Source organism: Pelophylax lessonae (assembly GCF_965119305.1).
Source record: "Pelophylax lessonae genome assembly, chromosome: 4".
Taxonomy (NCBI): Eukaryota; Metazoa; Chordata; class Amphibia; order Anura; family Ranidae; genus Pelophylax; species Pelophylax lessonae.
In genome coordinates this window covers 155,854,200-155,876,708 of record NC_138771.1, presented here as the reverse complement: position 1 = coordinate 155,876,708, position 22,509 = coordinate 155,854,200, and the positions used below count along the sequence as shown (strand labels likewise).

Genomic DNA, 22,509 nt, shown 5'->3' with positions numbered 1-22,509 from the left:
TCCACATAAAGATGGTACCCTTTTTTGAACAGGGGGTATGCCAGGTCCCAGACAATTTTCCCACTGGTTCCGATGTATGTTGGGCATTCGGGGGGCTGGAGCTGGGAGCCTTTGCCTTCATAGACACGAAAGGCGTAGACATACCCAGTGGCTCTCTCGCATAATTTGTTCATCTTCACCCCATACCTGGCTCTCTTATTTGGGATATTTTGCTTGAAGTGCAGCCGGCCAGTATAATGGATCAGGGATTCATCCACACAGATGTTTTTGTCTGTGACATACACTTCAGCAAATTTTTGTAAAAAATAATTTATTAGGGGGCGCAATTTATATAATTTATCGTGGTTGGGATGATCTCGGGGAGGGCACTGTGAATTGTCACTAAAATGGAGGAAGCGCATGATCATGTCATACCTTGATCTGGACATGACAGCGGAAAAAAGAGGCATGTGGTGGATGGGGTGGCTGGACCAGTAGGCATGGACTTCATTTTTCTTAGAAAGCCCCATGTTGAGTGTAAGTCCCAAAAATATTTTGAATTCGTCCACTGTAAGACGGCGCCAATTGAACGGGCGGGCATAGGAAGAATCGGGGTTGGAGGCAATAAATTGACCTGCGTAAATGTTGGTTTGGTCCACAATGTACTCCAGCAAGTCTTGGGGAAAAAACAAATAAAAATAATCCAATAGCGAAAAATTTGAAGTGTTGGGCTGCACACCTGGCTGTGCTGTGAAAGGGGGGATTATCGCTGTTCCTGAGCGATAATACGGGGTTTGCCAGGGCATCGGGAAGGTGGGTTTGGGCCCGGCTTCTTCAGGTTGCACTAGTTATTCCAGTGCTGGTACTGGGCTCCTCTTCTTGGGGTCTAGCTGCGGCGGTGTTGGTGCTGCTAGATGACGGAAAGTGTTCTGGGCTTACTCTCCTTATCCTTTTAGGAGGACGGACTGTTTCCTCCTCGGATTCAAGGTCCGATCCACTATCCTCCACTGGCTCATATTCCGAACCAGTATCGGATGATGCGAGCTCCCCGGCGCTCTCATCACCTGACTCGGCTATCATTTTAAATGCCTCCTGTGCTGTGAAAAACCTTTTGGCCATACTGGCGGTACTGATTGGTACTGGCGGTACTGATTGGTACTGGCGGTACTGATTGGTACTGGCGGGTCCTGGCGGTACTGGTGGGTATTGGCGGTATTGGCGGGTACTGGTGGTACTGATGGGTACTGGCGGGTTGTTAGATGTTCCAGATGTGATGACAGATCCAGATGTTCTGACAGATCCAGATGGGCTGTGAGTGACACTGGTGACAGGTCCTCTTTATTGGGGGGGGGGGGGCTGTGTAGTGCACTTTTTACACAATTAGACAGTAAATGTACTCACTGATCACTGATCTCTGCTATTCTCCTCACACGATCGGTGTGTGTGAGGAGAACAGCTTAGATCAGTACTATCAGCTTTCCATTGTTATTGTTGTGACCGGCTGTGATTGGACACAGCCGATCACGTGGTAAACAGCCAATTTTATTGGCTGTTTACCCTGATCGGGTATGCGCTGTGTCCCAGGGACACATTACATGCCCGATCGCTGCGGTGCGCGCTCTCAGGAGCGCGCAGCAGCTTGTTATCCTGGCCGCCGTCATATGACGTCCGGTCAGGATAACTCAACCACATTCCCGCCGTCAATTTGTAATAGGGCGGGCGGGAAGTGGTTAAGCAGCATGGACGCATTTGTATTTGAGAAGGGCAGATTTGTAGAGGGTAAAGTCTTGCAGGGATTTAGTTTTTATCTATGCTCGTTTAAGAGCACGGCTGTGTCTGTGTGACAGGTGAGGCCTAGTTCTGCGTGTGGAGAAAGCAGCAATTGTGTCCAGGGAGGATGAGTGTAATGGGCCATACACACTATACAATTGTCTTTAGATTTTTTTCCTTCTGGTTAACCAAAACCATATGAGGTCAAATCTAAACACTTTTTTAATTTGTATGCAATCAGGCAGGCCCCTGCATTACATAATTGAAGGTAAATCTAAAGGAAATCTGACCACAAAAGTTGTATAGTGTGTATCCAGCTTAAGTTACTGAAAACTGAAGTGGCCAGGTTTGAGCAGGACAAGGGTGCTATTTTAGTCTTAAAGTCAATCAATAGTAGAGTGAAGAAGAGAAGGGTTAAGGTGGTGGTTTCTGCAGGTAACGGTTTGCTGATTGGAAGCATAGGAGGTTGGGAAAGTGTGACATTTTTGAGGTTGAGATTAGATGGAGGAAAAGGGATGTTACAGAGGTTGAAAGGAGTGCAGAGGTAGGAGAATACAAAGCTGAGGGTGTTGCCATTAGCTTGAGTGGTGGTTTGTATCCATTGTGTTGGGTTAAAGAGGAAGTAAAGCTTCCTCTGTAACTTGTACCTATAGGTAAGCCTTACCATTGGCTTACCTATAGGTACTGTAAATATCTTCTAAACATGCACCGTTTAGGAGATATTTACTTTGCATGAAGCCAGTGACATCACTGGTGCATGCGCTCTGAAGGAACGCCCATGCTGTTCAGAGCCCTGTGCCGCGAACGTTGGTTCCTGCTTCCTTTTGTCTTTCAGGCTTTTTTTTTTTTTTTGGCGGTTTACAACACCTATAACCACTTCCCGACTGCCAGCAGTACATTTACTACGGCAGGTCGGCTCTGTGCCGTGAAACTATATAATTGTACGTCACGTTGCAGGACCGCGAGGGGGGGGTGTGCGCCCATACGCCGCAGGGGAAGCTGATCTGCGGGTCCGGCGGCCGCAATTACCGCCAGGCACCCACGATCTCTCCCCGTGGAGACAGAACGGCGATGATATTGGATAGGTAAGTATGGTACCGTTTACTGATTGACTTGTAGGAAAGGGTTAATGGTTCCTTGTGCCAAGAGTGACTTGACTTTTTCCCATACAGTTGGGGGGGGGGGGGGAGTATTTGACCCCCTGTTGATTTTGTACATTTGCCCGCCGACAAAGAAATGACCAGTCCATAATTTTAATGGTAGGTTTATTTTAACCAGTGAGAGACAGAATAACAAGAAAAAAAAGCCAGAAAAAATAATTATTTAAAAAAAGTTATACATCGATTTGAATTTTAATGAGTGAAATAAGTATTTGACCCCTTCGCAAAAATGACTTGGTACTTGGTGGCAAAACTCTTATTGGCAATCAGAGGTCAGACGTTTATTGTAGTTGGCCATCCGGTTTGCACACATCTCAGGAGAGATTTTGACCCACTCCTCTTTGCAGATCCTCTCCAAGCCATTAAGATTTCAAGACTGTGGCTTGGTAATTCGAATCTTCAGCTCCCTTCACATATTCTATTGGATTAAGGTCTGGAGAATGGCTAAGTAACTCCAGGACCTTAAAAGTGCTTCTTCTTGAGCCTCTCATTTTTTGCCTTGGCCAATTTTCAAAGCCTCGGCTGAGGGAAGGAGGTTCTCACCCAAGATTTAACGGTACATGGCCCTGTCTATCGTCCCTTTGATGCAGTGAAGCTGTCCTGTCCCCTTAGCAGAAAAACACCCCCAAAGTATAATGTTTCCACTTCCCATGTTTGACAGTGGGGATGGTGTTCTTGGGGTCATAGGCAGCATTCCTCCTTCTCCAAACATGGTGAGTTGAGTTGATGCCAAAGAGCTTGATTTTGGTCTCCTCTGACCACACTTTTTTCACCCAGTTCTCCTCTGAATCATTCAGGTATTCATTAGCAAACGGGCCTGTACATGGGCTTTCTTGTACCCAAGGAAGTTCTTTAAGTATAGAAACAGTAGGAAAGTGAGGCCAGAGCACATTGGCCCCATAAAAGATGATAAAGGAAAAATGGCCACAGAGGACAGAGAAAAGGCGGAAGTGTTAAATAATTTTTTTTCTTCAGTCTTCACAAAGGAATCGGGGGGGCTACACGAACCCCGCTTGTAAGGCCGAACTAAATAATACACCTCAGGAAGTGCCGCCATGGCTAACAGAGGATAGACTTGGAGCTAAACTAGAGAAACTTAACATAAATAAATCCCCGGGACCGGATGGCTTGCACCCAAGGGTTCTTAATGAGCTCAGCCAGGTGATTGCCAGACCATTATTCTTGATCTTTAAGGAAAGCTTACAGACGGGTATGGTGCCAGCTGATTGGAAAAAAGCCAACGTGGTACCAATATTTAAAAAGGGGCCGAGATATATCCCGGGTAACTATAGGCCGGTCAGCCTAACTTCCGTAATCTACAAAATTTTGGATGGGATAAGGGACCACATACAAGACTTTAGTAATGAAAACGGTATTATAAGTAGTAATCAGCATGGATTCATGAAAAATCGTTCGTGCCAAACCAATCTATTAACCTTCTACGATGAAGTGAGCTGCCACTTAGATAAAGGTAAGCCTGTGGATGTGGTGTATCTGGACTTTGCAAAGGCCTTTGACACCGTTCCCCCACAAACGCTTACTGTACAAACTAAGGAAGGTAGGTATGGACCATAAGGCGAGTACCTGGATAGAGAACTGGCTCCAGGGGAGAGTACAGAGGGTGGTGATTAATGGGGAGTACTCGGATTGGGCGGGTGTGGAAAGTGGGGTCCCCCAGGGTTCTGTCCTGGGACCAATCCTGTTTAATTTATTCATAAATGATCTAGAGGAGGGGATATCTAGTACAATCTCAGTATTTGCAGATGATACTAAATTAGGCATGCCAATATCTTCTATGCAGGATGTGGAAATCTTGCAAGCAGACCTGAACAAAATAACGGGGTGGGCAACTACATGGCAGATGAGGTTTAATGTAGAAAAATGTAAAGTAATGCACTTGGGGGCCAGAAACCAGAAAGCAAGCTACTCACTAGGGGGGGAACCTCTGGGTGAGTCTAGGATGGAAAGGGACCTGGGGGTACTGGTAGACAACAGGCTTGGCAGTGGCATGCAATGCCAAGCCGCCGCAAGCAAAGCCAACAGAATACTGGGTTGTATAAAAAAGGGGATTCACTCCAGAAATAAAGATTATTCTCCCACTCTACAAGACTCTGGTCCGGCCACATCTGGAGTATGCTGTCCAGTTCTGGGCACCGGTCCTCAGGAAGGATGTGCTGGAACTGGAGAAGTCCAGAGAAGGGCAACAAAAATAATTGGGGGAATGGAGGACATCAGCTATGAGGAAAGACTACAAGCACTGAACCTATTCTCTCTGGAGAAGAGACGATTGAGGGGGGATATGATATCAATGTACAAATACTGTACTGGCAACCCTAGCATAAGGAACAAACTATTCAGAGAAAGGAGATACAATAAGACACGTGGCCACTCACTAAAACTTGAGGAAAGGCGGTTTAACCTTAAAGTGCGTAAGGGGTTCTTCACTGTAAGAGCGGTAAGGATGTGGAATTCTCTTCCACAAGCAGTTGTATCAGCGAGGAGCATTGATAGTTTCAAAAAACTATTAGATGGGCACCTTAAAGACCACAACATACAGGGGTATACAATGTACGGTTAAAAGCAAACACACACACACATCATAGGTTGAACTGGATGGACTTATGTCTTTTTTCAACCTCACTAACTATGTAACTATGTAAGGGGGATCTTGTGGGCCCTGCAGGATTTCGGTTCTTCATGGCATACTGTTGTCAATTGTTTTCTTGGTGACTGTTCCCAGCAGCCTTGAGATCATTCTCCCGTGTAGTTCTGGGCTGATTCCTCACCGTTCTCATTAACATTGAAACCCCACAAGGGGAGATCTTGCATGGAAACCCAGAGGAGGATTGACAGTTATTTTTTTCTTCCATTTGCAAATAATCGCACCAACTGTTGCCACCCTCTTACCATGCTGCTTGGCGATGGTCTTGTAGCCCATTCCAGCCTTGGGTAAATCTACAATCTTGTCCCTGACATCCTTGGACAGCTCTTTGGGTCTTGGCCATGGTGGAGAGATTGGAATCTGATTAATGACTTCTGTGGGCAGGTGTCTTTTATACAGGTAACAAGCTGAGATTAGGAGCACTCCCTTTATGAGTGCTCCAAATCTCAGCTCCTTACCTGTTCAGAAGACCACCTAGGAGCCAGAAATCTCGCTGATAGGGGATCAAATCCTTATTTCACTCATTAAAATGCAAATCCATTTATCCAGAAAAAGGTATTTCAAAAAAGTTATATTTTTTTTAATTCTGTCTCACTGTTAAAATAAACCAAACAAAATTATAGACTGATTATTTCTTTGTCAGTGGGCAAACGTAAAAAATCCGGAGGGGGATCAAATACTTTTTTCCCCTCACTGTAGGTTTAGAAAATGCAGTGGGAAATGGAACGCCTTTTGTAAGTAATAGTTTTGAAGCAGAATAGCTCTCATTAGGCCAGGGGCCCTACATTTTTGCCCGAAAACTGAGTCGGAACATGTGAAAAGCTTGGAGGATTTATATCATTTGGGGCTTTCGAGGGATATAGTTAAATTTAGTTTTTGTGCCCAGGATATGGTTTTCAACATTTAAAAAAAAAAAAAAAAAATTTGATCGTATTACATTATTTGCTAAATCCAGTTGTTTTGGGGTGTGTGGTTCCCCCAACACTGTACTTTCGATGGGAATTTATACATATAGGTTATATATTCCCCCTGTAATCTATTTTTTAGAATTTCCATAGTTGTCATAATTCTAGCTAATATGTAAAAGTGGGATTTGTTCTTTTTCTTTTAAAATATCAGATTGCTGGTAATTTTACTTTTACGTATCTTTTCCTGCAGACTTCCCTCGTGAATTTGAACATCGTACTGAAGCACACAGGCGGGGTTCCCTCTGTGACAGACATTGCACTGTAAATATTCAGCATGATTTGGTGGATACCCATTCTGGTTCTCATCAGCATAGCCTGCTTACACCAAGACTGTTGCCTGGTAAGCGGTCTGACAACCTTTCAGCTTTAACATTCCTATCCTGCTACTACTATTAGTTTTAAGAAGAAATCTCAAATGTCTGTTTATACTTTAGACTGACTTCACACCTATGTGACATTACACTACACTGTGTGCAGTGTGTTGCAGTGCCATGAATTTAGAATGCCATTTCATGCACTGTACAGTAAATGCTGGCTGACCACTCTGCAGTGCACATTTTACTGTGCTCGGTTTAGGGAAAAAATGGTATGTCCAGTCCTTGATCCTGAAGGGCACAGTGCAAAGGGGGTCAAAACATTTAATTTGACCCACAATTGATTACAATTACCTGTAGCTGCTCTTGGGTCTTTTAAAATAAAAACAATTCCCATTTTTTACATTAATTTACTTTTACTTTTCTATAGTGCCTTTCTCCATTGATTGGGCAGGTGATGAGACAGCTGTCTTGGGCGCATGCACTAGAATATAATACGACGAAGGCCTCTTTTAGATGAGAGCCAAATAACCTACCAGCATTTCTTTTGAAGTGTGGAAGGAAATCAAAGTACCAGAGGAAACCAATGCAAGCACAGGAGAATAAGCACCTTTATGCAGATAGTGTTCTGACCAGGACTCAAACGGAGCACCTAAGTGTTGCAAAGCAGAAGTGTAAATATTTGTAACAGTCTGATACAGACTTGTTCAGTTACCTGCTGTTCTTCAAATCTTGTATGGTTATTCCCACTGTACTCTTCACATCTGAACCAGTTCTTAAAGTAGAATTCTGAGAACACTCTTAAACACTTCCTCCCTCTCTGAACACCTATGCCTCCTAACCTGTGTTAAGAAAGATGCATATGCTTTTTTATACTGCACTGGTCCGGTCACTTGATCTACCGCCTATCAATCAGCCAGTGGCGGCTGGAGAGGAGAGAGCCCTCAACAGCAGGTAAAGCTTGGAGCGCTGACATCTTAACAGTTTGACAAGCAGATGTGTTTGGGGGGATGGAGTATTTTTAAGATTAGTTATGGTAAACCTAGTATATCCTTTAACACTGATCACTTCTTTTTTTTTTTTTTGAATGGTATAAAGTGGCATGGCAAATTGTGGGTGTGGTAAGACTGACTAACAGTTTGAGGGGCTTAAAGAGGAATGGTTAAATAAAACCTGAGCCTACTACCTCTATACTTGGCGCGCACACATGCCACAGTTCTTTTACCCACAAGCTATGCTTTAATGGCTACAAGGTAACACATTGAACATTTCATTACAATCTTTCCAGCAAACCCCCGCTATCCCAAGCTTATACCCTCTCAGCACAGGTTTACACCCCTCAGTACAGATGGACCCTGACCACAGAGGGACTGCTGCACATCACAAAAAATGTAAGTTTGCACCCCCTTAGTACACCACTGCTGGCAAAGAGAGATTCTCATGAGGGTCTTTTATGAAATTAAAAAAAAAAAAAAAAAAAAAAAAAAAGAGAAACATGGACGCTATGGTTTCTGACCTCTGCTTCTGGGAAGTGTTTGGTGCCTGGCTATTATAGCGATGATTTTACTTCAGTATCGCTGTTAACAGGCTGACTTTTCTCTGACTTTCCTTATCTACATGTTTCACGTTAGTGGAAGTATTGGGTTAGTATAGGCAAAGCAGCTAGCTTTTTAATTAAGGCTGCCCCGTATATCTCTTGATTTTCTGTGAAGCTGTGTCTCTCTTGCTTAGAGATACTCTCAGTATAGGTGTAAACAGATAAACCACCAGCTTCTGCTGAGAGTAGGGTGCAGGCCATACTGGTCAAGGCTGCAAAGCTTATGTTTCTGTCATTTTCATTATTACTGCATGAAAGTTAAAAGCACAGAGTTTACATGATAGTATTTAATCAAAAAAATGCTTGTATTCCTGTAGGATCCTCTACCCCATCCTCTTGTCCTCATCATATAGGGGAAGTTCTGCCATGTGACGTTTGTCTTGTTAAAACCACAATAACTGCTGAGAATGAGGTGGAAGCCCTTAAATTGTCTAATAACTATAAGGTGAGCCTTTTCAATATACTGTAACTCTCAAAGTTATTTCTGCATAAGGGTCCATTCACACGGGGGACTTTACTGCAGGACCCGTGCAGGTCCATGTTTTCCTGCCACGGGGATGCACATTTGTGTGTTCCCTGCAAAGGTGTCCCATTCATTTCTATTGGGACATGTAGTTGCACAGACATTGTGTCCTAATATGGTGTGGGTGAGTTTGGATCCCTGAATATACCCTGGTTGTGTTCAGGGACCCACGCTCAGCCTCATGTCCTTTAGTATACTGCGGCTGTGTCTGTGCAGCTGCATGTGCCAATATAAATTAATGGGACATTGGCACGGGGATGCGATCAACTGTGCATCCCTATGCTGGGAAAGCATGGACCGGCAGTAAAGTTCCCTTTGTGAATGGTCTGTTAAACAGGATGCTCTTGTCGGTCTTGCTTTTTGGGTCCATGTAAAAAGGTTGGGGGGGGGGGGTGTAATTGGCTGGTAATTTAGAGAGAAAAAACTTGGTTTTTGACACAGCTGAATATTCTGTGTCCTGCGCACTCAGCATTTGCCCTCAAACCCCTCCATTGTGATATTCCCTTTTTTTTTCTTTTTTTTTTTTTTTTTTTTTTTTTTTTTTGTAGCGATTTTACAAAAGCAAATTTCTTATTACTCTGTTCTATATCATTCTGTACTTGAATTTTAAAAGTCTTCAAGAGGAATTCCAGGTATAAATATTTAAGAGTTATATTGGTCCAGCTTGCTATTCGGCTATGCATCGACGGTTGTTGACATTTAGCAGGCATTTTGTGGCGTGTGATCTTCAGCAATATGTTTAAAGGTTTCTTATAGTCCTAATAAGCTAAGTAACCAGCTTTGCTTTGCCGTTGCCACATAATTTTATTTTTTTTTTTTTGAGAAGTTAACATCACTTTTTTTTCTGCTTTTATCAAATGAATCAGTTTGGCTTTAAAAAATGGAAAAGCCACATAACGGCACGCCCATGGGAAGATCGATCGGAAATAGTAAGAGAACTCTACTCTGACCTAAACGTGGTGAAAACTACAGTCAGTAAGTTGGTCTAGTTCATTCTTTCATTTTAGTTACTTGGAAATGTCTTGCATGTCAGGGAAGGAGTGCAGGGAAGGAGTGAAGTAAATTTAAGCTATTACATTGCAGCAGTTTACTATGGTTTTGACAGTGATCTCCAAACTGCGGCCCTGGGGCCAGATGTTGCCCTTTGCTTGCTTTTATACAGCCCCCCCTCTGAATAATAAGTAATAGTAGCTGCCAGATTCAGTGGTGATTCCCAAAGTTATGTAATAAGCCATTGCTAGTTCATTGCAAACTTATATGCCGATATTGTCATTTAAGTGGAACTGGAGTCCAAATAAAACATATTTGCTGTTTTTTGAATAGCACTGGAATAGGTAGAACCTCTTAAACAGGAGCTCCAGTCTGGGCAAAAAAAAATAGGTCAACAGCTACAAATACTGGACACTTACCTGTCCAGGGATCCAGTGATGTCGGCACCCGCACTGTGCCAAATCTTCAGTCGGCTTTCGGTGCAGGTGTCGGCATCTTGGGTAAAGAAAACCGGCAGTGAAGCCTCAGGGCTTTGCAGCTAGTTTCTTGCTGCGCATGCGTTAGTAGTGCTGCGGTTAGTGAATTGTCCCACAGCCCTCTGGGATCTGTGTATCCCAGAAGGCTGTGGGGGGGAGGAGGGGCCGGACATACTCAAAGAGCGCTGTGGTGATCTGACCCACAAGTAGGAGCGGGTATCATTCAATACCAGACACACACCCCAAAAAAAGTGCCAAGTGGGGCATTGGGGGGGGGGGGGGGGAGGTTGCAAACAAGCGGAGCTTCCTCTTTTTGAGTGAAACTCTTCTCTAAATTTTAAGTGCTGTTCTTGATGGGGGAATTTTTTTTTTTTTTTTTTTGTGGTTTGGTTTTACCTTAATGCAAACCTTATGTGCAACAAGATCTCTGCCCCTCTCCCCATTGGCTCCTGCTGCTGTCAATCAAATCCTATGGTGCAGACGCGGCAGCTCCAGAATCAAGCCTGCTTGAGTGCCCCCTTAGCACTTAGAAAGGGGGAAGAGCTCGAAGCATTGGGGGGGGAGAGCCCAGAAGAGGATGATCCGGGCTGCTCTGTGCAAAAACACTGCACTAAGCAGCTAAGGTACTTGTTAAAAAAAAAAAAAAAAAAAAAAGAATAGAGGTTTACAATCACTTTAACCTGTAGTGGGGTGTCTTGGATAGAAAGTGGTGCTAAATCTTCCGATGAGGATCCAGAGAAAATATTCTATAGAATCATCGTTCTATATTGACGAGCCAAAACCTAATCTTTTTATATTTTTCTCTATATTGCAAACTTGCAACATTTTACTAAATCCCTAAGATCTAAAAAAAAAAAAAATTAGGTCACAGGTGGTAACCAGAAGTTGGATTTTTCCAGTGCAGAGGATAGAATAAAATCTTGAAATGGTGAAATTTCCTTGAATGTATTAAAGGCAACAAAAAGGAAAATTTTTTTTTTTTTTTTTTTGCCCTTTTTTTTTTTTTTTTTTTTAGTGTTTTTTTTTTTTTTTTTTCTTCATTTTGGATAGAATAAGGGAGGGTTTTAAATTCCCCTCCTATTCATATTCTGATAACGCAAAATGTTTTTTTTTTTTTTTTTTTTTTAATAACAGTAGACGGGACATAGAGGAGGAATATTCCTAACGGAGGCCCAGATGGCAATAAAGTGTTCTAATTCCACTCACCTAAAACAAAAAAAGCCCTTTTTTTTTTTTTTTTTTTCCATTTAACAGCCAAACCAATACATATCATACATGCACCATTAAACATCTAAAATGGCATACACAGCTCACAACCAACCAAAGAGGAAAAAAATTGCACATAAACTTTGCAGCTTCCTAATTATACTATCATTGTATCTCTTAGACACTCAACATTTCAAATTACTTAATGATTACACTCTTCATATAAAGATTCAACTACCTTATGAGACTGGTCATTATGTTTAGTTTAACTTGAACCTCTTAGCATCTTATATATACATACTGCTATCCCATGCCAGATATGTATCCCTCTGCATGCAATTTGCGTTGTCGCTAGGCTCAACCTATTTGCTTAAACAAATTGGAGTCTAGCTATCGAGACCGAACTTTCCGGAATTTTTCCAGGCTTTTCCTATGTTTTATATGCCTATTCCTCTTAACCCATTGGACAGTTTTTGGTGGGGAGTTTGATATCCATTTCTGCAGTATTCATTTACAGGCTATACACATAGACCACAACCACATCTCATGCATTCTAGGTAGATTAACTTCTGAAATAATCCCAAACCAAGCTATTTTTGGATCTGCTTACACATGTGTAGAACTTAGTGTATTTAAGGTATCAAAAATGTACTCCAATAGTTGATGTAACTTTTGGCGTCGCCACAGCATATGTTTAAGTGTGCCTTTTTCGGCAGTGCATCTTAGGCAGTTTGGCGTGGTTGCTTTACCCCAAGCCTGTACACTGCTCAAAAAATTTAAAGGAACATTTGTGATCCCAGTATAGCATGTCAAGTAAACTCCTGGGCTATTGATCTGGTCAGTTAAGTAGCAGGGGGGGGTTGTTAATCAGTTTCATCTGCTTTGGTGTTAAATTGGCAACAGGTGCACTAGATGGGCAACAATGAGACGAACTCCAAAACGGGAATGGTTTTGCAGGCTGAGGCCACTAACCTTATTTATTTATTTTTTTCCACAATTTTTTTTCTGACCGTTTTTCACTAGTTTTGCATTTGACTGGGGTCGGTGTCACTACTAGTAGCATGAGGCGATACCTGGACTCTATAGAGTTTTCACAGGCAGTCCAATATCAATATGTGCCATTACCATTGCCAGAAGGTTTGCTGTGTCTCCTAGCAGTCTTGAGAGCATGGAGGGGATTTCAGGAGACAGGCAGGTACTCTTAAGATACCTGGACAGGGCCATAAAAGGTCCTTAACCCATCAGCAGGACCGTTATCTTCTCCTTTGTGCAAGGAGGAACAGGATGAGCACTGGCAGGGCCCTACAACATGACCTATAGAAGGGCACTAGTGTGAATGTCTCTGACCAAACCATCAGAAACAGACTTCATAAAGGTGGCCTGAGGGCCCGACTTCCTCTAGTGGGCCCTGTATGAACTGCCTGGCACTGTGGAGCTCAATTGGCATTTGCCAAACACCAGAATTGGCAGGTCCGCCACTGGCTCCCTGTGCTTTTCACAGATGAGAGCAGGTTCACCCTGAGCATATGTGACAGATGTGATGGGGTCTGGAGAAGCCATGGAAAATGTTATGCTGCCTGTAACATCATTCAGCATGACTGGTTTGGTGGTGGGTCAGTAATGGTCTGGGGAAGCATATCCATGGAGGGAGACACAGACCTCTACAGGCTAGACAATGGCACCCTGACCCTGTCATTAGGTATCAGGATGACCTCTTTGGACCCATTGTCAGACCCTAGGCTGGTCAGTGGGTCCTGGGTTCCTCCTGGTGCACAACAATGCCCGGCTTCATGTGGAGAGACAATTCAGCCAGTTCCTGGAGGATGAAGGAATTAATACCATGGAATTGCCCCCACGCTTGCCTCACTGAAATCCAATAGAATACCTCTGGGACATTGTTTCAGTCCATCTGATGCCACAGGTTGCACCTCCAGTCTGTTCAGGAGCTCAGTGATGCCCTGGACAAGATATGGGAGGAAATACCCCAGGACACCATCCATTGTCCCATTAGGAGCATGCCCCAACATTGTCGGGCATGCATACAAGCACCTGAGAGCCATACAAATTACTGAGTAACATTTAGTTGCTGCTATGAAATTTCAGCGAAATGGACTAGCCTGCTGCATCATTTTTTCACTTTGATTTTCCGTTTGTCTTTGAATTCAGCCCTCTTGAGTTTAATAATTTTCATTTCCATCAAACAACGTGGCATCCTTTTGTTCCGAACACATTACCCAGTCCATTCAGTATCCAGCATGATATTTTTCCCCATTACCATCTCATGTGTTTTCAAAGGGTTCCTTTAAATGTCTTGAGCAGTGTAGTTTTTTAGGAGTACAAGACCTGTGACTGATAAAGGCTGGGTCAGACACTGAAGAGGATATGGAGATTCAAATTCTCCATAGCTTGCTTCCATATCCCTACATCACCGCTCAAGACTACCACCCTGTGTAGTATGTAAAGAGGAGTACATATCACTAACAAGTCCCTGTTTGGAACTTCTTGTGGATACTGCTATTGTTAAGCTTATGAAAGGATTATATTTTACTGGAAAAGTCGCTGTCTGACTCTGCAGAGCATGCCGCAACTGCAAATAATGGAAAAATTATTTTGTTAGATGGTATTTCTCAGAGTTTATTGAATGGTTGGTTGTATAACCTCTTTTTCTACTAACTACTACACAGATGACTCCCCAAAGTTCAGAAAGTATGATTTGTTGTATAGGGTCCTCCAAGTCTATGGCATTCCAACCATTTAAATGTTGCAGTTGTGATGCCAGGTAGTACAATCTAGCATCGGAGAAAGCTAGGCCACCTTCATCCTTGGACTGCAACAGAATTCCCAATCTAATCGGGAGGTGCGAATACCTCCAGATGAGATCTCTAAAGAGGGTATCCACCAATCGAAAAAAGCTTTGGGGCAACCATACAAGACAATTGTATAGAAGATACAATTGTGGCATCCACACCATTTTTACCAGGCTTTACCGATTTAAAGGCAGCTTACTCCAGGTTTTCCCAATCTGTTTAAATCATTTAAACAATGAATCTAGAATTCGCTACTAGAGTTGAGCGGACACCTGGATGTTCGGGTTCGGCCAAACTTCGCAAAAAAGTTCAAGTTCGGAACCTGAACTTGAACCCGAACCCTATTGAAGTCAATGGGGACCCGAACTTTTGAGCACTAAAATGGCTCTAAAGTAATGGAAAGGGCTAGAGGGCTGCAAATTGCAGCAAAATGTTAAGAGCATGGGAAGTGTTCTGCAAACGTAGGATAGGGAAATAACTTAAAATAACATAAAATACATAAAAATAAAAAATAATAATCTTGATGTAGGAGGACGAGGTCCATATGGAGTAGTAGGGGGTTGAGGTGGCGGTGTAGGTGGAAGCGGCAGCGGTGGGGGACGACGAGGTAGCCAACACTGGTTTTGGTTTTTAATTTGTTTTTGTTTTTTTAAATTGGGGTACACCCCAAAAGAGTGAGATCAAAAATACAACAATGGCTGGGTAAGGCCAGTATACATGTCTATTCTGAACGAGGTACGGACAAGTCCTGTAGGATCCATGCCTGGTTAATTTTAATGAACGGCTGCTCTTGTCTGTGATGACGCCCGCTGCCGTGCTAGATACACGTTCAGATAATACACTGGCTGCAGGGCAGGCCAGCACCTCCAAGGCGTAAAGGGCAAGCTCAGGCCATATGCCCAATTTGGAGACCCAGAAGTTGAAGTGGGCAGACCCGTCATTCAGTACGTCTAGGCATGTGCCCACATCCTGCTCCACCATGTTGGTGAAATGCTGCCTCCTGCTAAGACGTTCCATATCAGCTGGCGGTGCTGGTTGTTGCGGCGTGTTAACAAAGCTTTTCCACATTTCGGCCATGCTATTCCTGCCTTCTGAGGTGCTGGCGGTGCCCCGGCTGCACTGGCTACCTCTTCCTCCTCCTCTGCCTTCGCCTTGTGCTTCCACTGTGCCCCCGCAGTCAGGTGGGAATGCCACCAGCAGCACGTCTACCGCATCTTACGATCACGCTCCAGTGAGGGAATTAAGGACGGTACGTTGTCCTTGTAATGGGGATCCAGCAGCGTGTCCACACAGTAATCGACACAAGATATAATGTGGGAAACTCGGCAGTCATTGTGGAGACACTGCAGCATGTAATCGCTCATGTGTGCCAGGCTGCCCAGAGGCAATGAAAAGCTGTCCTCTGTGGGAGGTGTATCGTCTGTGTCCTCTGTATTCCCCCAGCCACGCACCAGTGATGGCCATGAGCTGCTCTGGATGCCACCCTGCTGTGAACATGGTTCCTCCTCGTCATCCTCCAGAACTGTGCCCTTGCTGGACAATTGTGTACCTGGCGTTTGTGGGTGCAGGAACCCACCCTCAGAGCCACTTGTGAATGACTGCCCTGAAAGCCTTGGAAAGTATCCCTCTTCCTCCTCCTCCTCTGCCACATCCTCTTCCCTCATCGCCAGAATCGTTTTTTTCAAGGAGGCATAGAAGTGGGATAGTAACGCTGAGAACGACGTCGTCGGCACTGGCCATGTTGGTGGAGTACTCAAAATAGCGCAACAAGGCACACAGGTCTCGCATGGAGGCCCAGTTATTGGTGGTGAAGTGGTGTTCCGCAGAGCGACTCACGCATGCGTGCTGCAGCTGAAACTCCACTATTGCCTGCTGCTGCTCGCTGTCTGGCCAGCATGTGCAAGGTGGAGTTCCACCTTGTGGGCACGTCTCATATGAGGGGGGGAGCGGGAAGGTCGAAGTTACGCTGCAGCACTGACAGGCGAGCAGCAGCAGGGTGAGAACGCCGAAAGTGCGCACAGACGGCCCGCACTTTCTGCAGCAGCTCTGACCTATCGGGGTCATTTTTAAGGAATGTCTGCACCACCAAATTCAGCACATGCGCCAGGCAAGGGATGTGCGTCGAACTGGCTATGCCCAGACCTGCTTTGAGATTTTGCCAATTATCGCACACCACCAGGCCGGACTTGAGGCTCACTGGCACCAACCACTCATCGGTCTGTTGTTCAATGCCCCTCCAACTCCTGCGCGGTGTGGAGTTTTTCCCCCAAACAGGCAAGTTTTAAAACTGCCTGCTGTCGTTTACCCCTGGCTGTGCTGAAGTTGGTGGTGAAGGTGTTGCGCTAACCGGAGGAGGAGGCGGTAGAGGATGAGAAAGCGGAGTAGGAGAGGTTGGGGAACAGGAGGCAAACTGAAGCGCGTAGCAATGGTGGTGGAAGGACATGCGCCAAACTGCTATCCCCCTCAGGCCCTGCCACCACTGCATTTACCCAGTGTGCTGTTAGGGAGATATAACGTCCCTGACTGTGCTTACTGGTCCACGTATCTGTAGTTAGGTGGACCTTGCCACTGATGGCGTTGCGCAGTGCACACCTGATTTTGTCCCCCCTTGGTTGTGCAGGGAATGGATGGCTCGTCTGGAAAAGTAGTGGCGGCTGGGCACGATGTACTGTGGGACAGCCACCGCCATAAGGCTTTTAAAACTCTGCGTCTCCACCAGACGGAATGACAGCATTTCAAAGGCCAGGAATTTTGAAATGCTGGCATTCAGGTCCAGGGATTGCGGGTGGGAAGGGGGGTACTTCCTCTTCCGCTCCAGTGTTTTGGAGATGGAGAGCTGAACGCTTCCATGGGACATTGTGGAGATGGTTGGTGACCCAGGTGGTGGTGTTGCTGGCTGACCCTCTGTGGGGTGGCAGGTGCCACTGTCACTACAGTGGTGGATGAAGAGGCCGAGACTGCAGCAGAAGAGAAGCAGGAGGAGCCAGAGACCTTTCTTGGTTTTTGAGGTGTCTACTCCACTGCAGCTCGTGCTTTGCACTTAGATGCCTGGTCATGCAGGTTGTGCTCAGGTTGATGACGTTTATGCCTCGCTTCAGGCTCTGATTGCACAGAGTGCAAACCACTCGTGTCTTGTCATCAGCACATTGTCTGAAGAACTGCCACGCTGGGGAAATCCTTGGAGCTGGCTTTGGTGTGCTCGGGCCCTTGCTGCGATGAGCAGTAGCAGGCGTACTGTCTAGGGGATGGCCGCTCTGCTTTTGCACCCTGATCCCTCTTCTGCTGTGCTGGTGGCTGTGTGACCACTGCCTCTTCCTCCGAACTACACATTTCACCTGCATGACTATGATTCCATGTGGGGTCGAGGACCTCATCGTCCTCCACATCTTCCACCCAGTCTTCACCACTGCCCTCCTTGTCAATCTGCACAATTCCGAAAGCCACAGCAGTTGGCACCTGTGTTTTTGTCGTCATCCGAGACATGCTGTGATGGTCCTCCCATGTACTCCTCATCAAACATAAGTGGTTGGGCATCGGTGCACTCAATTTCTTCCACTTCTGGGGCAGAACTAGGTGGATGGCCCTGGGAAGCCATGCTAATAGTCATCAAAAAGCAGAAGAGACTGCTGCATGGCTTGGGCCCCAGACTGCTTGGCTGATTTGCAAGGGGATGAGGTGAAAGACTGATGGACATCGGCTGCAGGTGCCAACTCTGATCTTTCAGCAGGAGACTGGGTGGGAGACAATGTGATGGCACTGGAGGCACGGTCAGCAACCCAATCTACTATCGCCTGTACTTGTTCTGGCCTCAACATTCGTAGAGCCACATTAGGCCTGACCAAATACTGCTGCAGGTTCTGTCGCCTACTTGCACCGGAGGAAGGTGTTTCACTTGTGCGTGTAGCTGGCACAGATCGACCACGTCCTCTCCTTGCAACAGGAGCTGCACCAGCAGCACCATGACCGGGGCCACGTCCCTTATTTGACTTTCTCCTCAGATTTCTCAAATTTAGGATCTTGCCCTAAATGGGTGTTTTTTGAGTAGCTAAATAGAACAGTATCTAAAGGGTGTATCTCACAGTAACATAATGCAGCAAACGCTGTAAACCTTTTTTGCCCTAAATGGGTGTTTTTTGAATAGCAGAATAGAACCGTATGTTGTGTATTTTGCCCAAAAAGGGTGTTTTTTTTGCCTAACACAGGACAGCAGCTTGAATTCTACACGTACAGATGCAGCAAGCAAGGGCTATAAAAGGTGTTTTTAAAAACCCAGAAAATTTTAGCTTTATGTAGCTTTAAATGCACACTGAACATGCTGGTGCACTGAGCTTGCATAAAATGCCCCCCCCCCCCCCCCCCGCTGCCCACCTAACTAACAGACAGATAAAAGTGTTTTTTTGTCACTGGGATCAGAGCAGGGTAAAAAGATTGTGCATTGCACCCACACAACAAAATCTATGTAGATCGCTGAGTTGAAGTTCTGATTAAAGAATAAAGATTCTGTCCTCCCTATATTCTCTCCCTCAAAGCAGCAGCAGTGCCCTAGTACACAACAAAATCTATGTAGAATGATTGCTGAGTTGAAGTTCTGATTAAAGATTCTGTCCTACTCCTATTTTTTTCTCTCAAAGCAGCAACTGCACGCTTTCCCTACACTAGATAGCGCCGCATGTCACTCTGCACTATGTGACTCCAGCTTGTATAGAGGCTGGGTCACATGCTGCACTGGCCAATCACAGCCATGCCATTAATAGGCATGGCTGTGATGGCTTCTAAGGGCACACCAGTTAAACGCTTGTGGATTGGCTACCCTGCATCTTTTTTTACGCGCCATTAAATTGCCAAACACCGAACTCTATAACGAACATACAGTACGATGTTCGGGTCTGGTACCGAAAACCCTAAAGTCCAGTACGAACCTGAACTTTACAGTTCGGGCTCGCTCAACCCTATTCGCTACATATTCAGACATTTGTAATGTTACTGAACGCCTAGATACTTGAATGGGGAGACTACTGCTATTTGGGATGCGGAGCTTGGCATACTATTCACAAGAGGGTCTACTGGTAAAAACTGACTTGTCCCAATTTATTGTAAACCTGAAAACACATTTAGTAATTCAGGACATTGCTGTTACTAGGGAGTGTAAAGAGTCTCCCAGAAATAAGGGTGTCGTCAGCGTATAGAGCGATCTTGTCCTCCTACTAAAGATCTATGGAACCCAATATTCGGCAACTGACAAGTAGTGGCAGCCAAAGGTTTGAGAGCCAGATCTAAAAGAGGTAATAATGGGCATCCCTGTCTTGTACCTCGTAATGAAAATGGGGCCGATATATGTCCATTCACCTGAACCCATGCCCTGGTGCAGCATAGAGAAGCTGTATCCAGAGTATAAACTGGGATACAAATCTCTAAGCAATGCCCTAAAAAATTCCACTCTATACTATTGAAGGCTTTTGATAGTATAGAGTGTAGATAGTATAGAGTGCCATAAAAAAATTCCACTCTATACTATCAAAGGCTTTTGATAGTATCAAGCGACAATATAGCTGTTAACTAAAAATCAGTTGGAACCTGCAAATTAAGTAATAAAACATCTAATATTGATTGCAGTATATCTGCTTTAGGATAGTGCACCCAGATCAGTCTTTTTGTATGGAGATTACGGTTGCCAATAGCTTCACACCTGATGGAAGTAGTGATATTGGGTGATAGGATTTTGGATCATTAGGGGTTGTAATAAAACGAATATAATTGCCTCGTTCGAGGGAGGAAGGTCACCGCACTACAATTCTATATTAACCGGTTGCCGACCCTCCCCTCCCCCCCCCCCCCCACCGCCTTTTTACTGCGGCAGGAAGGCTTTCCTTTCCTCCCGAGAATCGACATCGGTCACGTGGGGGGCAGGCTCCCGCGCGCCCTCCGTCCCCGTGATGGTCTGATTCAGTGATTCGAACCATCAGTCATCAGGTCCAGGCCAATGATTTTTTGCCTGGTCCTGGCGATCGGTTCTGACCAATGCTGGACCAACCTATGTCTGTTTTGTAAACAGACGCAGGAAAAGCTGCTCTTTTCCCTTGTGGTGCCCTTTTCGGTTCCAGCTTGAAAAGAGAGAGCAGCTAATGAAGTACACCAAGCACTACATTACACCACACTAGATGGGCACAATTAACCCACTGATCACCCCCCAGTAAACCCCTTCACCCCCTGTCACAGTGCACACTATATACAGTATATAGCGGTTTTGCTGATTTCTGTTAGTGTGCCTTGTGACTTAATTTAGCGTTAGCGACCACTAGTTCCTGTCCCAAATAGGTTTAGGGTACCTGCCATCCCCCCAATAAAGATTTAACCCCCAGGTAACCCCTTCATTGTGCTATCGCAGTGTCACTTTTATAGTGTACAGATCTTTTTTCTGATCACTATATTAGTGTCACAGGTGACATTAGTTAGAGTTAACGCTAGTTAGTGTCTATCTAGGGCAAGGCAGATCCCTGCCGCATAATTAGAAATATAATTTAACCCCTTGAATACCAGTGACACACTAAACACCCCAATTACTAGTATAGTGTCTGAACAGATCAATATCTTTGATCTGATCAGAACTATACTAGCATCCCTAATAGTTTAGGGTTCCCAAAACGCAGCGTTGGCAGAATCTGTCACGACACCTGCGTTTAGTCCCTCCGCCCAGCCCACCCTACCCAGGCAAGTGCAGTAATCAATAGATTACTGTCACTTCCAAAAACACAACGCACAAAACAGCAGCGTTCGCAGAGTCGGTTTATCACAGAAGATCTTTTATAGCTCTATTGTGGACATAAACAATTTATATGCTGGTCAATATATCGCTGCAAATCCAAATTTGACCCTTGCCAGACAATTTGGCTGGAAACCTAGAACGGTTTCTGAGTTTAAGACCTTTCTGGGTCTATCCCTCAACGTGGGCATAACTAAAAGGAGTGAGTTGCGGTCATATTGGTCCACTGACCCAATTCGCCATATGCGCGTGTTCTCTGCTTCCATGGCCAGGACGAAATACGAGCAAATCCTGTGGTTCATGCTCTTCAGTGACAATGAACTCTGTCGTCCTCGGGGTGACCCTGGATATGACCGGCTCCACAAAATTCGGCCCCTCGTAAACCATTTCAATCAGCGATTTGCAGCCTTGTTTATCCCCCAACAAGTTGTCTGCATTGATGAGTCCCTGATTAAGTTTTCTGTCCGCCTTGCTTTCAAGCAGTTTCTCCCCAGAAAGCGTGCCAGATAGGGGGTCAAGATGTACAAGCTCTGTGACAGGACCACAGGCTATACATGTAGTTTCCGTTTTACGAGGGAAAAGATGGCACTGTGGAGCCCCCCCAACTGCCCAGACTACATAGAGGCAGGTGGTAATACGTACGGTGACACAGAGGGCTTGGAGAGCCCAGGACCTTGGGTCCATTTAACTGAAATATACACCTGTATAGGTCCTATTTCCCTGCCTGGAGCACCTTTCAGTTTGAGGAGAGGTCAACCCTGCTGCCATTTAGGACAAGTAGATTGGGGATACATTCCCTACAAACTGCATAGAGGTCCTTAAAACCTGGCTCAAACGAGTGCAATACTGACACTAAATTGATTGTACCTGAGGGTTATTGCATATATGGATAAATAATCCAGGAAGAGGACAAATATCTGCTAGGGGCAATTACACCCCAAGAGGCCAAGATTGGAGCTATTTATAGCAGCCCTGACCTTGATGATGCAGCTGCAATCCAACACATCGGATGTAATACAAAAGTGTTTTACTTGATACTTATATAAATTCTGTACGGTGAATACGGAGATATTATCTTCCGAACAGTCTATGTACCGCCACAGCCTTGCCGCCTAATACAAGTCACTGTTAAAAAGGAAACATCGGTCTGTTATGGTCTCTCAGGCCCTGAGGAAGCCTTAAGCGAAACGCGTCGGCTTGCTGGGGACCTACCGTGACCGAATCCAGCTTGAGACCCATCTTCCACCTACACAGGCTTTGTTTTTTCCGCTTCTAACCCCTTGTGGGATATGTTTCT

At 45.0% G+C, this 22,509-nt stretch overlaps 1 protein-coding gene across 1 annotated transcript in view; it reads left to right on the top strand.

Moving 5' to 3' along the window:
* Positions 1-22,509, top strand: part of LOC309552398 (uncharacterized protein) — a 198,812-nt gene that overhangs the window by 15,534 nt on the left and 160,769 nt on the right. The window contains exons 2-4 of the mRNA XM_082253341.1: positions 6,730-6,879; positions 8,768-8,895; positions 9,840-9,948. Of these exons, the coding sequence (XP_082109467.1) occupies positions 6,730-6,879; positions 8,768-8,895; positions 9,840-9,948 (387 nt within the window). The remainder of the gene's footprint in view (positions 1-6,729; positions 6,880-8,767; positions 8,896-9,839; positions 9,949-22,509) is intronic.